The sequence below is a fragment of the Rousettus aegyptiacus genome, unplaced genomic scaffold (assembly GCF_014176215.1).
Source record: "Rousettus aegyptiacus isolate mRouAeg1 unplaced genomic scaffold, mRouAeg1.p scaffold_m13_p_2, whole genome shotgun sequence".
In the NCBI taxonomy this organism is placed as follows: Eukaryota; Metazoa; Chordata; class Mammalia; order Chiroptera; family Pteropodidae; genus Rousettus; species Rousettus aegyptiacus.
Genome location: NW_023416295.1, coordinates 48,923,901 through 48,937,345, shown reverse-complemented (window position 1 = coordinate 48,937,345; position 13,445 = coordinate 48,923,901). Strand labels below are relative to the sequence as shown.

Here is a 13,445-nt window from a genome sequence, read left to right as displayed (position 1 = left end):
TTTTTTTTTTTGGTAATACCTAATAAAATGATTTTTTCCCCTAACTTTTAAGTTACTCATTTGAAGCTGTAAGATGTAATGTCTCAGGATTTCAGGTCAAAATATATTTGAATTTAGCTAGTAAGGTTTTGTTTCTCAAGAGGAGGCAGTGTAGTAATGATAGACAATCATTGGGAGTCTAAAAAGTGTTCTAGTGTTGATTAGTCTAGCTGGGTGTGTGGCTGAGCCTTGGTTCCCGCTCTGGAAAGTTGTGGCTTAGAAAGGATGACCTCTGTTGCCTCCCAGCCTTCAGCTCCCTCTTACTGCTGCTCTTGCTCCTCTTAGCATCTCTACCACCTACCTACTATTTGTTGAACCAATTGCTAGTTACAGTACTAAGCAAATCACAGATATTAACTCATGTAATTTTCATAACAATTATGGGCTGTTATTCCAGTTTTAAAGATGAGAAAATTAAACCCAGAATCTATTGCTCAAGGTCAAATAGCTAGATATATACAGCATTTATATTAAAAATGCACTTTTTAAAAGGTTTTGAAGGTCTGTGTTTCTCACCACTGTGCCACAAAAAGAGGGGTGAAAAAGTCTTCTCAGTAGTCAAAATAATCATTAGAAAGTCAGTGAATTGAAAGTTTTTATTCTTTAGTCACAGTGGATTAGCTCTTAAGTGACTGTCCAGTCCCTTCAGCCATTTGGACAGTTTCTATTAGATTCAGCCTAGACTGTCCTCTTTTTCGCCCTCTGCAATCTTACCCACAGCTGACCTATAGAACCTCTTCTTCTTACTCTTTCCATCGCTTGGCTAGGTGTTTTTTTTATAATGAGGACAACATGATAGCTGTCAGTCTATTCCGGTTAGTAGTTTGTTGCATTTTATTGAATGAGTGATTGGTGTAGGTTAGCCCTGAAATCCTCCATAAGATATGTACAACTTGTATTGTGTAATCCGTCAGATTTATTGATGTTTTCTCAGAGAAGCGTCTCTGCTAACCACTTGTATTTCTTTTTTCTTTCTAAACCACACACTGACATACACATTTACATAGCTGCACAAAATACTCAGGCTCAGAACTTTAATTTTAGAGACAGATTTTGAGAACATTAATGTTCCATAAGCATTTATTGTGCTCCCAGTTATATGTCAGGTGCTACATCTACGTGAATTATCCTCTTTAACAAACTTATTTAGCAGATAGTCTTGTCATCAAGAGTGTCAGCAAATTAAGATGTAAAATATTCTTGTTAAATTATTTTCTTAGTTATCAGTAAATTTATAATAATGGCTTTAGTGGACTATTTGATGCATTAACCTTTAGGAAATTAGCAAACTCTTATTTCTAGATGTTGCTTAAAATATGTGATCTTGCAAGGGATCCTGTATTTTGGTTTTAGTTTATCTTTTCACCAAGATGTAGCTTTACTAACATATCTAATCATGACATATATATGTACCTGCATATATATATGTTTATGTTATTTTTATCTGTAACATTAAAATGTTTTTGGATATTTAACTTTAAAAGAAGTAATTATAAGCCATTTCCCCCCTTTTTAAAGATATTGATGGATCATCAAAATCTGTCAGAACATGTACTCTGCATGGTTTTATATCTGATTGAATTAGGACTTGAAAATTCAGCTGATGAGGAATCAGATGAAGAGGTAAGTAGTTTCTTATATTTTTAAATATTAAAGTTATAACATGCCTTAATTAAAGGTTGTATGTCATCTTGAAATGTATTTATAGATTCATCATACTCTTTTTCACGAGCTACCAGAAAGGGCCCTTTTTGATCTTTGAATACGCATGTTCTTTTTGAGGTTTCACTGATACATTAAACTCTACATATGGAATTATTGAATTTGAAATTTGTAAATTCATAATATGTAGATCTAAGAAAAGTAGTTAGTGAATTTTTGGTGTATGCTAACATTGATTACTGGAAATAATTGTTAGGATTTCAGTCTGAAAATTTTGATAATTTGATTAGGGATTATTTTTGAATGGGAAATTTTTTTCTGTAAAGATTTTAAGTTTATGGAGTAAATATTGTTTTATGGGAGAATATTTAAAAGGACTTAATTATGCAAGTTAATATGTTTCGGGACTCCTTAAAAGGAATTGCTACTGTGAATTGATTTTACAAATATCTCATCTTCCTCGAAAAAGACAAAATACAGCAAAATGTAACAGCAAGAACACAAGTAAAAAGACTAGGCAGTACTTTGTAATCTAAATTGAATCAACATATATTCTTTTTTAGATATTAAAGGATCATTAAGACTCTCTAAAAGTAGGTCAGACTTGTTGATTTTTCATACTTCCATAATTAGTCCAAATTAGCATTATTTGGCTATATTATGAGTTATTACTAATGAGTGATGAAAAATATTCTGTCCTGTCAAGTATTTTTGGATTGAAAAATATATTTTTTTGAGGAGAAATTTGGCTGACTTCCATTGAATTTGCCCATATTAGTACTGAGAAATTTATTCTTGTATTTTGTGTGTGAATTTGGTTTTATCTGCACTTTATAATTTGTGGATGAGACTATAGGCATTCAAGAATATGATAGGCAATGGATCATTATTTGAGCTTGTTACATCTCCATATTACCTTAGATCTGACTTGACAAAGGTTGATATTCATTATGTTTATGTTTTAGGCATTAGTGTGTGGACCAGAACGTTGTCATGATAGTTGGTTTCCTGGCAGTAATTTGGTATCCAACATGAGACACTTTATAAACTATGTTAGAGTGAGAGTTCCAGAGACTGCTCCTGAAGTGAAGAGAGACTCACCTGCAAGTACCAGCTCTGATAGCTTGGGTTCTTTACAAGTAAGTGTAGAAGAGAGAAAGAAAAAAAGGAAAGACTTTATGTTATGTTGGGATACGTTATTTATATCATCTCATGATATTCAGAAGAAAAATAAATGTGGTCGTAGATAACTTTAAATTGTCTTTTATTTGCTTTGCTATATATAAGCAACTTCTGCCTCATCTATCTTTTTCCTTTAATCTGCCAGAGTTCACGACGACCTAAAGTTCTTCAAAGAGAGGTAGATGTATATGATACTTACGTTAACTAGCAATATAGCTTTAACTGGAAATGGGAAAAAACACTGAAGTATTTGTGTGTGTGTATGTGTATGCTTAATTAATATGGTTAAATTTAAAAAAGCATTTCTTTAATGTGTTTGTGTGTTATATAGTGATTTAGGCTTAATTTTAAAGAGAATTCATATTACTGAACTTAAAAAATAATACTGAGTATTTAATAGTGGGTTTTTCTTAGTAGTGTTAGAGATATTTTAGATGAATTATAAGCAGCACATTTGGATCTGTTTATGTTTAGCATTGTTACTAACATCTTAAAAATAAATGTGTCCTAAATAAAAATAAATTTAATCTTTAATTGCTGGCAGCATGCCCATTTATAATTTTTTTTTTTTTTTGGCTTCTGTGGCAGTTAATTAACTTTGATAAAATAAGTCCCAAAGTCTTAAATTCCATATATTGTATATTTGGATTCATTTTGAAAATCAGCTCTCTCATTGCATGTATCTTAATTAATTTTTAAAAAGTAGAAATGTCTTGAAGTGACATGCCATATACCTTAAATACGTCTAATCCCTACAGTCTACATTTTTGTGAATAAAGAACATTGATTTACATTTTTCGGAGTCCGTTTGTAGGAGCTTTCTTTGCCTCTGACAATGTGTTTTTGCTGTGAACATCATGAAGAATTTTGATTAAAATATTGGAATCCCTCTAAGATGCAGCTTTTGCCTCTAATAATTGTAGATAGTACTTTGAAAAACAGCTAGGATATTGAAAAATAGTGTATAATATATTACTTATAAATGCTCAACTGATATTGGAACATCCGTTTTATTCTAGCTTAAAAAAATAAATGAAATCCATTAAACTGACTATATCTTAATTAAAAGATGATTTCTAATAGCCCTAATGCAGTATGACTGCTTTAGCAAAAAGGCTATTTAGAAAGTAAATTATTGAGAAAAATAGTTTAAAAAAATCTGTTCAAATAACAAATTATAGCGATCTTCTAATATGAAACATCGATTTTGAGTTTTTATATATTGTCTTAGTGACTTTGAGCATATATGTTAGAAATAATTTTCAAACTTTTGAAGTTCCTTAAAAATGAAATTAATTAGCAGTTCAGATTCATTAACTTAGAACAAATAATTTGTAGTTTTCTCAACTGGAAAATGTAGTAGTCTTCTGAAAGTTAGTAAATAGTATTCTTCATGAATGTTGGATAGGACCGTTTTTCTTTAAACAGATGAGGAACTTAGTTTATGATTTCTTTTCATTATGGCTGTAGATACTAGCCAAGCTTTGTCTTATTTCCTCTGGTAGATAGGCCTAGGAGGTTGAAAAAGAGGTGTTATTGTGGATAATCTCCTTTCTCCTCATTGTTGTTTTCAGATTGAGTGGGAATAAGTATATTTGATAAACAGAAGTGAACGGACAGATTTCCTTAAAGAGAAAAATCTATTAAATAAATATATGGATGAAACTTTGAACATTCTTGGAAAATATAGTACTAATATATTTAACTTGACATTGCTTAACTTCTTGGTTTCTCTCTTTCTCTCTTTTTTTAATGGTAGAATTCTGGTACAGCTCAAGTTTTCAGCTTAGTAGCAGAGCGTAGAAAGAAGTTTCAGGAGATCATCAATCGCAGTAGCAGTGAAGCACATCAGGTGGTTCGTCCCAGAACTTCAAATAAATGGTCTGCTCCTGGTTCGGCTCCACAGTTAACTACAGCCATTTTGGAAATTAAAGAAAGCATATTGTCTTTGCTGATTAAACTTCACCACAAACTCTCAGGAAAACAAAACTCCTACTATCCTCCTTGGCTTGATGACATTGAAATTTTAATCCAACCAGAAATTCCTAAATATAGTCATGGAGATGGTATAACTGCAGTAGAAAGAATTTTACTAAAAGCTGCATTGCAAAGCAGAATGAACAAACGCATCATTGAAGAGATATGTAGAAAAGTGACCCCTCCTGTTCCACCCAAAAAAATAACTGCAGCAGAGAAGAAAACATTGGACAAAGAAGAAAGGTAATTTTTTATTTTAATGTTTTGAACACGTATGTTAGTTACAGCTGGAAGATTTGATATATTATCCATTTTTGGCCATCGAGGCTAATCACTTGGATTTTAGCAGTGTAATTGTAGCTGATTATTTTTTAAGATAAATGGAACCAAACATAGTCAGTGCTTGTATGTACAGTATGCCTGAGTTAGTTGAGGGTGTGAAGATGAGAGTTTCTGACCCCAACATTAAATAACTGCCCTAACCTTGTAGGCCTCTTTGGGAAAATTGCTACTTCAGATATTACCGTGGGGATCTAATAATTATGCTGTTTTCAGAAACGATTATCAGTCCAGCTTTAAATGAGGATAGAAACATTTTTAAAGTATTTTGAGTATTTCTCAGTATAAGAATCTGATTGTTTTAGTTCCTTTTGGTCTTTTCCAATCTTTCTAATATATGATTACTAAACATATATTAGAAAACATACTTACGCCTCTAGCTTTTGAAACTTTAGATTACTTTTAATTTGTTGTTATAATATTTACAAAATCTTTTAAAAAAAAACCTTTCTGGATGATATTCCTGTTTACCAAGATAAGGGAGGATAGGAGCAGGGTCGTGCTTAGCAGTAAAATGGATATGCTTGGTTTTGTGCATTACTGAATTTAAGGAGGACATCCAGGTGAAGATATGCAGACAAATAAAGGGCTTGAGACTTAGGGGAGAATTTTGAATTACAGCTACAGATTTGGATATATAGTTAATGGTTAAAGTCTAGCATATGGAAGAGTTGTGTACAGTAAGAAGATGAGAACACTTAATATAGGACTTGAGGAAAAAACATTAAAGAGAATGACTGAAGAAGGAAAATCTGTAAAGGTGACTGAAAAGGGATGGCTAGAGTCAAGTAGGAGGAAAACTGCAGAGAGGCATTAGAGAAAGAATAGGAAGAGGAGGTTCAGAAAAGAAGACACCTCTTAAGATTGTTAATGCTGCAAAAGTTCAGATAAAGTCTACAGCCATGCTACCCTGAACACTCCTCATCTCAACTGATCTGGGAAGCTAAGCAGGGTCGGGCCTGGTTAGTACTTGGATGGGAGACCACCCAGGAAGACCAGGTGCTATAGGCGTAAAAAAAAAGTTCAGATTAGATTGACTGTCACATTTGATTTTATAGTTAGGAAACAGTCATCTTTGGTAACTATGTCAGGAGCAGTTTTAGTCCCATACATAATTGTACTTTATTTCTCATGTAATTTTGTTATAGATAATTTGTATTATAAATATACAGAAAAGCTTTCAGTATTTTAAAAATTTAAGAAAGTTCTTATTTCTCATACCGATTTATAAATAGGAGTTGCTAGCTATAAATAACTAACATAATTTAGATGGCAGTTCATTAATGTTAAATTAATAACTGCCTAGAATTTAATAGATCTGATAAACGTTAGAAGTTTGAAAACAAAAATAAATTTTTATTTTTATTAACTTTTAAAATGGTAATCTTTTTTTGGTTATAGAATAACTTTTTTCTTTAAAGGAAGATAAACATTTGTGAGTTAAAGTTTATTTGGTTAAAGGTATTTTGTAATTAAAGTGATGTGATTCTAGAGGACATAGTTCAGATACTATTTTTACAAAGGCTCTATAGCTGTTGTAATAAATAATCTAAAATTCTTTAAGGCTTTTGTAATAGGATTTGTTTCCTTTGAACAGTATTAGTTTCAAGGACTTGAAACTAATTTAGGAGCAGACAGCTAAAGATTCAGATAAATCTAGTTGAATCTCACTGTGCTTCTCATATTGTCTTTTTTTCAATTTATTTTGGATTTTGGATTAAATTTCATAATGAAGGCAGAATAGTTTATAAACACTTAACGATGATCCATTCCCAAGTACCTCATCTGTAGAAAACCTTGGCATCACTTTCATAATAGATTAACTCCATAGAAAACAAAATACAAATAGGAAATTTTAAATGATTGTCACATTATGGAACCTTGATGTCTCCACTTCTGGGGTAATAATGGAAATTCCTGAGTTGTGCTGAATCTGCCAGAACTTGTTTATGTCTTTATTCACACGTACATACCCAATTTTAGAAAGAAATGATCTAAATTTTAAAAACTCACAAGGGAAAAATAAAAATGACTCTTTCTTTCTGGATATCATAAAAAGCTAGTATAGAAATGCCTTTTTTTTTTTTTTTAAAGCAGCTTAAACCAACACCCATTTATTTATTCACTGTTACTCTATGTTGAAGTCTAGGCATAGTGTGACTCGATTCTCTGCTCAGAGTTTCACAAGGCCAAAATCAAGGTGACAGCCATAATTATCTAGAGCTTACAGTCTTTCAGGCTCATGTGGTTGTGGCAGAATAGAAATGCATTTTAATACTGGTGTCAAGCAGGTACATTTGAGATTTTCTTAGGTTTGATATATGGATTTTGCTTTTTGAAATATTCTTTTATGGACATGCCTTTTCTAAATATAAATGTATATATTCAAAGGTGAGCTGTTAAGTGGCATAACTGTTTGTTTTAATAAAAGAAACATACTAAAACTTACAAATTTACAGAGTATTGATATGGGAGAGCAAACATGTATCCTGTTAAGGCTACCACTGCTTATAGCATTTTTGAAGTCCTCAATGCTTCGAGCATCCACAGCATACTTTTGTTTCCATTTCTTCAGTGGCTGCAAATTTTTGTCTTTTGAGGTTGGATTTAATTTTTAAAACTTTTATTTTGAAGAAATCTCAAACTTATAGGAATATTTCGAAGATAGTGCAAAGAACTTCCTGGACTATTTCAGAGTAAGTTGCTATATCCTGAAATACTTTAGTGTGTGTTTCTTAGAAATAAGGACATTTTCTTACATAATATCAATATACCTTCCAACATAAGTAAATTAACATTTTATTCGAGTATGAAAAAATCCTTAGATCCCGTTTCGACAGTTGTTCCAGTAATGTTTCTTATAGCATTTTAAGATCCAGTCCAAAATTACTCACTGCATTTGGTTGTGTGTCTCTTTGATCTCCGTTGCAGGGACTAGTTTCCTCAGTCTTTCCTTTATTTTCTTGGCTTTAGCACTTTTGAGGATTATAGGGCAGTAACATTAGAGAATGTGCTTCAATTTGGGCTTGTCTTCTGTCCCCTTATGTTTCAATTCAGGTTTTGCATCCTTGGCAGGAAGTGTTGCTGTTTTCTTTTGATTGCATCCCATCAGATGTCACATGATTTCAGTTTGTTTCGTTACTGATGCTTAATTTTGATCACTTCATTAAGAGAATATCTGCCAGATTTCTTCACCATCAAATTATCCTTTTCCCCCCACTTTACAATTAATATGTAATTTGTGGTGAGATACTTTGAGATGCTGCAATATCCTGTTTCTTAGCAGCTTTCAGTTTATTCATTTATTAATATCAGTTTGGATTTATGGATTTCTAATTTATTTTTTCGGTTGTAATCCCATATGTTCATTATTCATTTTAATATTCAAATTTTTCTAGATTTGACCGGTTGGAGTCTCTTTAGCTGGTTTCTATGTTCCTTTGATTTATCCCCATTATTCTTGAGCATTTTCTTATTTTCTGGGGCAAGAAGATGAAGATAGTCCAGGTTCATCTTGTATTTGGAATCAGCCATTTCTTGAAGGAATCCTGGTTCTTTTAGTAGAGAATGGTATTTAAAAACCACAATCCATTTGTTCATTCTAATGAGGTATAGCTATTCTCAAATCCTTTTAGTGGACAGAACTAGGGAAAATTGTGTGTGTGTATGTGTATGTGTTTGTGTGTGAGAGAGGGAGGGAGGGAAAGAAGAAGGGTAGATGGAGGGAGTGGGGAGTGAGGTATTAAAAATTGTGAGTTTACCCTAAAAATCCCAATTCAACACCATAGGCGTAATTCTTGTTTTCTCTTTCCGTATTTGTAACTCTCCCACAGTGAGAATCTTGGTACCCATAATCCTCAGAATATATTACCTTTTTTGATATTTCCTTTTATGTAACCTATTTCTTATACCTTTGCCCCGCAAGAATCCCCTTCTGTGCCAGGCTGTTGGGTCTTGACACCCTTTGCCATTCTCCATGTTCAGGGGAGGAAGAGAGGGCAGCAGTAGATTTAATTTTTTTTGAAATAAGCAGTGGTATTGAGAGTTAAGTTTGAATAATAAGGTGAGTCATCAACCTGGATAATGATATGTTAGCTCAAAAACATGAGTGTTAGTTATAAAATAATAAAGTGAGTTTTCTTAAGTGGATTCTAAATTATATTTAAAGTAAATGTTAGCAAAAGAATGTTAAACAATTTTGAATATTATTAGCAAAAATATGTAGCTTCTCATGGTAACGTGGGCCACACTACTTGACTTTATAGATCTTTGTGATTGTCTCCACTAATTAGATGTGAGCAGATATGTGAATAATCTGAAAATAACCTTTAGCATTCCATTCTTCTAAATTCTATATTATATATTCTTGAATTATTTCACAGTAATAGAATATTTTTTTTAGCTTTTCCACAGAAATGATTTCATAGAATCTCAGTTTAGTAAAATGCTTTGACTTTTATAGTATATAGATATAATAAATAGTCATTTAAAGAAACTGCTGTAGTATACTCACTCTATCCATTATGTTTTTAGTGTCCATTGTATTATGGACTGTGATAAATTTTAAGTTTCGTTCAAGTAAAAAGTTTGTTTTTCCCAATGAGCTAATATATAACTCACCTTTTTAACCTTTTTATTTTTCTTCTTCCTCCCCCACCCCTCTTGTTTTATTTTAACAAGGGTAAAAATTTATGCTCACTAGTATTATTAGCATCCCCAAATCTAGAGAAGCCTATTTCTTTTCTTTATTGGTTTACTTTTGTTTTTTTGTTTTTATGTTGTAGTCTTGTTATATTGTTTTTGTTTTTATTTTTTTCATCCAACATCAAATTAAAATTATCTACTTTGGAAGTAAATAAGGGATAAATAATAAATAGATTGAGCTCGTGCCTTTTGTGCTGTCTAGAGCTTCATGCGCTCCACCGGCCTAATAAAGTCTCCTTCCTATAAAAAATAAAAATAAAAATAATAATAAATAGACTATAACAAATTAATCCAAAGGAGTAGTCATACTTAGATTTGGAATAGAGTTTTATTCTTTGTTTTTTTTCGAGACTCTTTTTATATTCTTTTACTTCAAACAAAATAAACTAAATTTGGAATATTTCCGAGTAGAAACTGGGAAACTTCCTGGCTTCTATTCATTCTCTATTAGGAGAGACCTCTTCTTAAGGTAAGGGTAAATCTGATTATTGTCATTTAGATTCTGTTCCTATCTAAGCATCATAGCTTTTCTTAGCAACCAGTTTGCTATTGTTTGTACTTGGGGCTAAATTGTAAATTCCTTGCTTAAAAGATTCTTTTTGTTCTTGCTATCACCTGACATAGTCTTAAGAAATTGTGTTGTTGGAAATTCATATTTTCTATCTCTTTTAATTATTATTTTATGTTTTAAAATAAATCTTGGGTTTTACTTCTATCTATTTAAGACATTGATTTTCAAACCAGTTTAAAGCAGTGGAATGCGTTTAAGGACAATCTTACATGAAGTTCAAGACATAATTCAGAAAATAGGTTGTTCCTACTATGTGCCAAGGCCTTTTCATACATTACATACTCCTGAAAGATAGCAGATAAGTCTTCAGCATGTCTGGTGCTTATCACTTTATTTCTGTTTAATCTAGGCGACAAAAAGCTAGAGAGAGGCAGCAGAAATTGCTTGCAGAGTTTGCTTCACGACAGAAAAGCTTCATGGAAACTGCAATGGATGTTGGTAAGTTCAAATTTATTAGTTTAGAACTTTCATAATTTCAGTTATTATCTTAGGGATTATCTAGTCGACAGATGATTTCTGTTTTTTTATTTAAACAATAGAACCATGCAAGATCAGACCTTTATTACAGGCAGTGCATTCTGTTATTGAGTAGCTGCAGTTGTTAGAAAGTTCTTCCTGATGGTAGCAATACAGTATCTTCCCTGAAAACTCTTTTGTTAAACTGCCCTTTAGATTTGTGAGGCTCACCAATATGCATTTACTTATTCTTTTCTTTTTTTTCCCCCGCAAAATTATCATAAGATCTTGTAAGAATAGTTTTCAAATACTTTTAGTGCTTCCTCCTGGCACCCCTTCAGTATTTTTTAAAATCAAATTCACTTCTCGCTTCATTACGATTAGTATTATCATTTATATGAGAGGCATTGCCATTTTCCTGTATGATGGTAGATTACTATTTGTAATCTTTTACAAATATTGTAGAAATAGATTAAATCTCAATTAATCTCAGTCTTTAGTTAACCAGCATACTCCCTTCCTTGACTAATTCTTACATTCCAGTGCTTTTTTAGACAAATATGCTGAAAGAAAATAAACTTAAGCCATACTTAAGTGTTTGGTTGAAATATATACACATATGTGCATTCAAACATGCATATACCTTCTTTTGCACTTTTGTGCACTTAAGCACACATAATCAATGTCTGGAAGAGACATTGTCTGGAGAGATTGCCAGTCCAGATTTAGCATAGTGTCTTCTAAACTATCAATGGTGCAGTTTATGTTCAGGATATAACTTTGATATAAAGAATTCTTAAATGTGTTTATTGGATTCATTTAGTATCAGTTGACTTTATACTAAAGGTGAAGATTTAGTTCATTGACACTACTTTTCCTTTTTTCCACTTTTTTTTACTACTTCCTGCCCCGAGGGAAATGCCAAGCAACCTGAGCAAGTTCAGTCAAGGTTCAGTCAAGGTTCAGTCAAGGTTCAGTCAAGGTTGAGGGGATAATTTGAGTGATGAGTAATGAGTTCTGTATACAGTCCTTCAGTTAATAATTCTGTTTCAGAATCATTTCATACTTATGACTTCTATCTTTTGCATCACTGGCTGATTCTGAGCCCAGAGTTGACATTCTAATGGACAGATCAATTTTCCCTTTTCTATAACTTTCTTATAATATACAAATGGTTGCAGCTTTTGTGGTTTTCTTTCATATGTCAGCTGTCAGCATGTCTCCATATCCTCCAATCATTTAGAAATTTAATTGATATCTTTTAAATGTTAGTTGGTGAAATTCTCTTTCACAGCTTCATCCTTTTTCTATATATTCTTATAGGAATATTTTTTTATTATTCCTTTACTTTTATTTCAGTGATTTTTAAAAAAGAAATGAGACAAAAGCCTGTGTTTAGTTTGTAATCTTGAATTATGTTCTTACCAGTATTATTATTGTAAAGTAGAAGGTTAAAATTTCTATTATAAAAGCATTACATTTTTATTATAGAAACTTAGAAAACACATATAATCAAAATAATAAAATATTTTTACTACCAGATTTCCTAACCTAGGCTGTATCCTTACAAGTCTTTTTCTATTTAGATTGCCCATGCAATTTTTTTCTTAAGATAAAATTTCAAACATGCAGAAAAGCTAAAGAAATAGTATTATAAATTCCCTTATACCAAAATAATCTTCATCTAGTTAATTTATTTTTATTCTTGTGCTCTCTCATTTTTTGTCTATTAATGGAGTATGTTATAGACCATCACATCACTTCACTCAGATATTTCAGCATGCTCGTCTTATGATTGACAATATTCTCCTATTCAACCACAATATATTATACATAATAAATTACTTTTTTCTACAAAATAGCTTTATAATGCTAACCTTGATGTTATGTTAAACAATCGAATTATTGAACTAAATTTAAAAAATTTAAAATTGTTTAGATACCATTTTGCCCTTCAGTATATCCCGCTAAGGGTATAGAGTCAAAGTTCTGTGTTCTGAAGTCACTTGAGAGCAATCCTGTTTTGGGGAGGTAAAATAATCAGTTCGATGTACCTCTTGGTTTATTTGTTTGCAACTCTAAGAGCTTTAAAAAAATGCTTAGTTAATAATACTTATAGAAATTGTTTCTACATATTGTTTCCCAATCTCAAGTGAGATAAAATGAAAACAGTTTTCTGAGGAATTGGTTAAGCAGAGAACACCTAGAGTTGGTTAGCTAGTGTTGTCTTGAATAGGAGAATGACCACCTCATTTCCTGAGGAGACTGGAGGGAAGGAGGAAAAAGTGGATGGAGACAAAGTTCCACTGAGCATAAGGGAAATGGGAAGTTCAAGTGATCACTTGGTTGCCTCAGTTTTTGGAGTTAAGTGAAAAGAATGCCACCAGAGGTTTGTAATAGTTGCTGCGGAGAGTGAGAGATGTTGCTCATTAAGGCTAAGTATAAAGATTGATAAACAATCCTTAAGGATCAGTTATATTTAAGATTATAAATTTGAATGTCATTAGTCTGCAAA

General features: G+C 31.9%; 1 protein-coding gene and 1 pseudogene across 10 annotated transcripts in view; both read left to right on the top strand.

The window, feature by feature from the left end:
- UBR3 (ubiquitin protein ligase E3 component n-recognin 3) overlaps positions 1–13,445 on the top strand; it is a 188,360-nt gene that overhangs the window by 94,601 nt on the left and 80,314 nt on the right. For 6 of the 10 annotated variants that reach the window (XM_016165376.2, XM_016165377.2, XM_016165380.2 and 3 more), the window contains exons 21-25: positions 1,558–1,662; positions 2,667–2,840; positions 3,029–3,061; positions 4,643–5,103; positions 10,824–10,912. In XM_016165376.2, coding sequence (XP_016020862.1) covers positions 1,558–1,662; positions 2,667–2,840; positions 3,029–3,061; positions 4,643–5,103; positions 10,824–10,912 — 862 coding nt within the window. The remainder of the gene's footprint in view (positions 1–1,557; positions 1,663–2,666; positions 2,841–3,028; positions 3,062–4,642; positions 5,104–10,823; positions 10,913–13,445) is intronic. The other 4 variants (XM_016165386.2, XM_016165383.2, XM_016165382.2 and 1 more) reach the window with 1 other exon arrangement.
- On the top strand, positions 6,092–6,210 carry LOC118614333 (annotated as a pseudogene).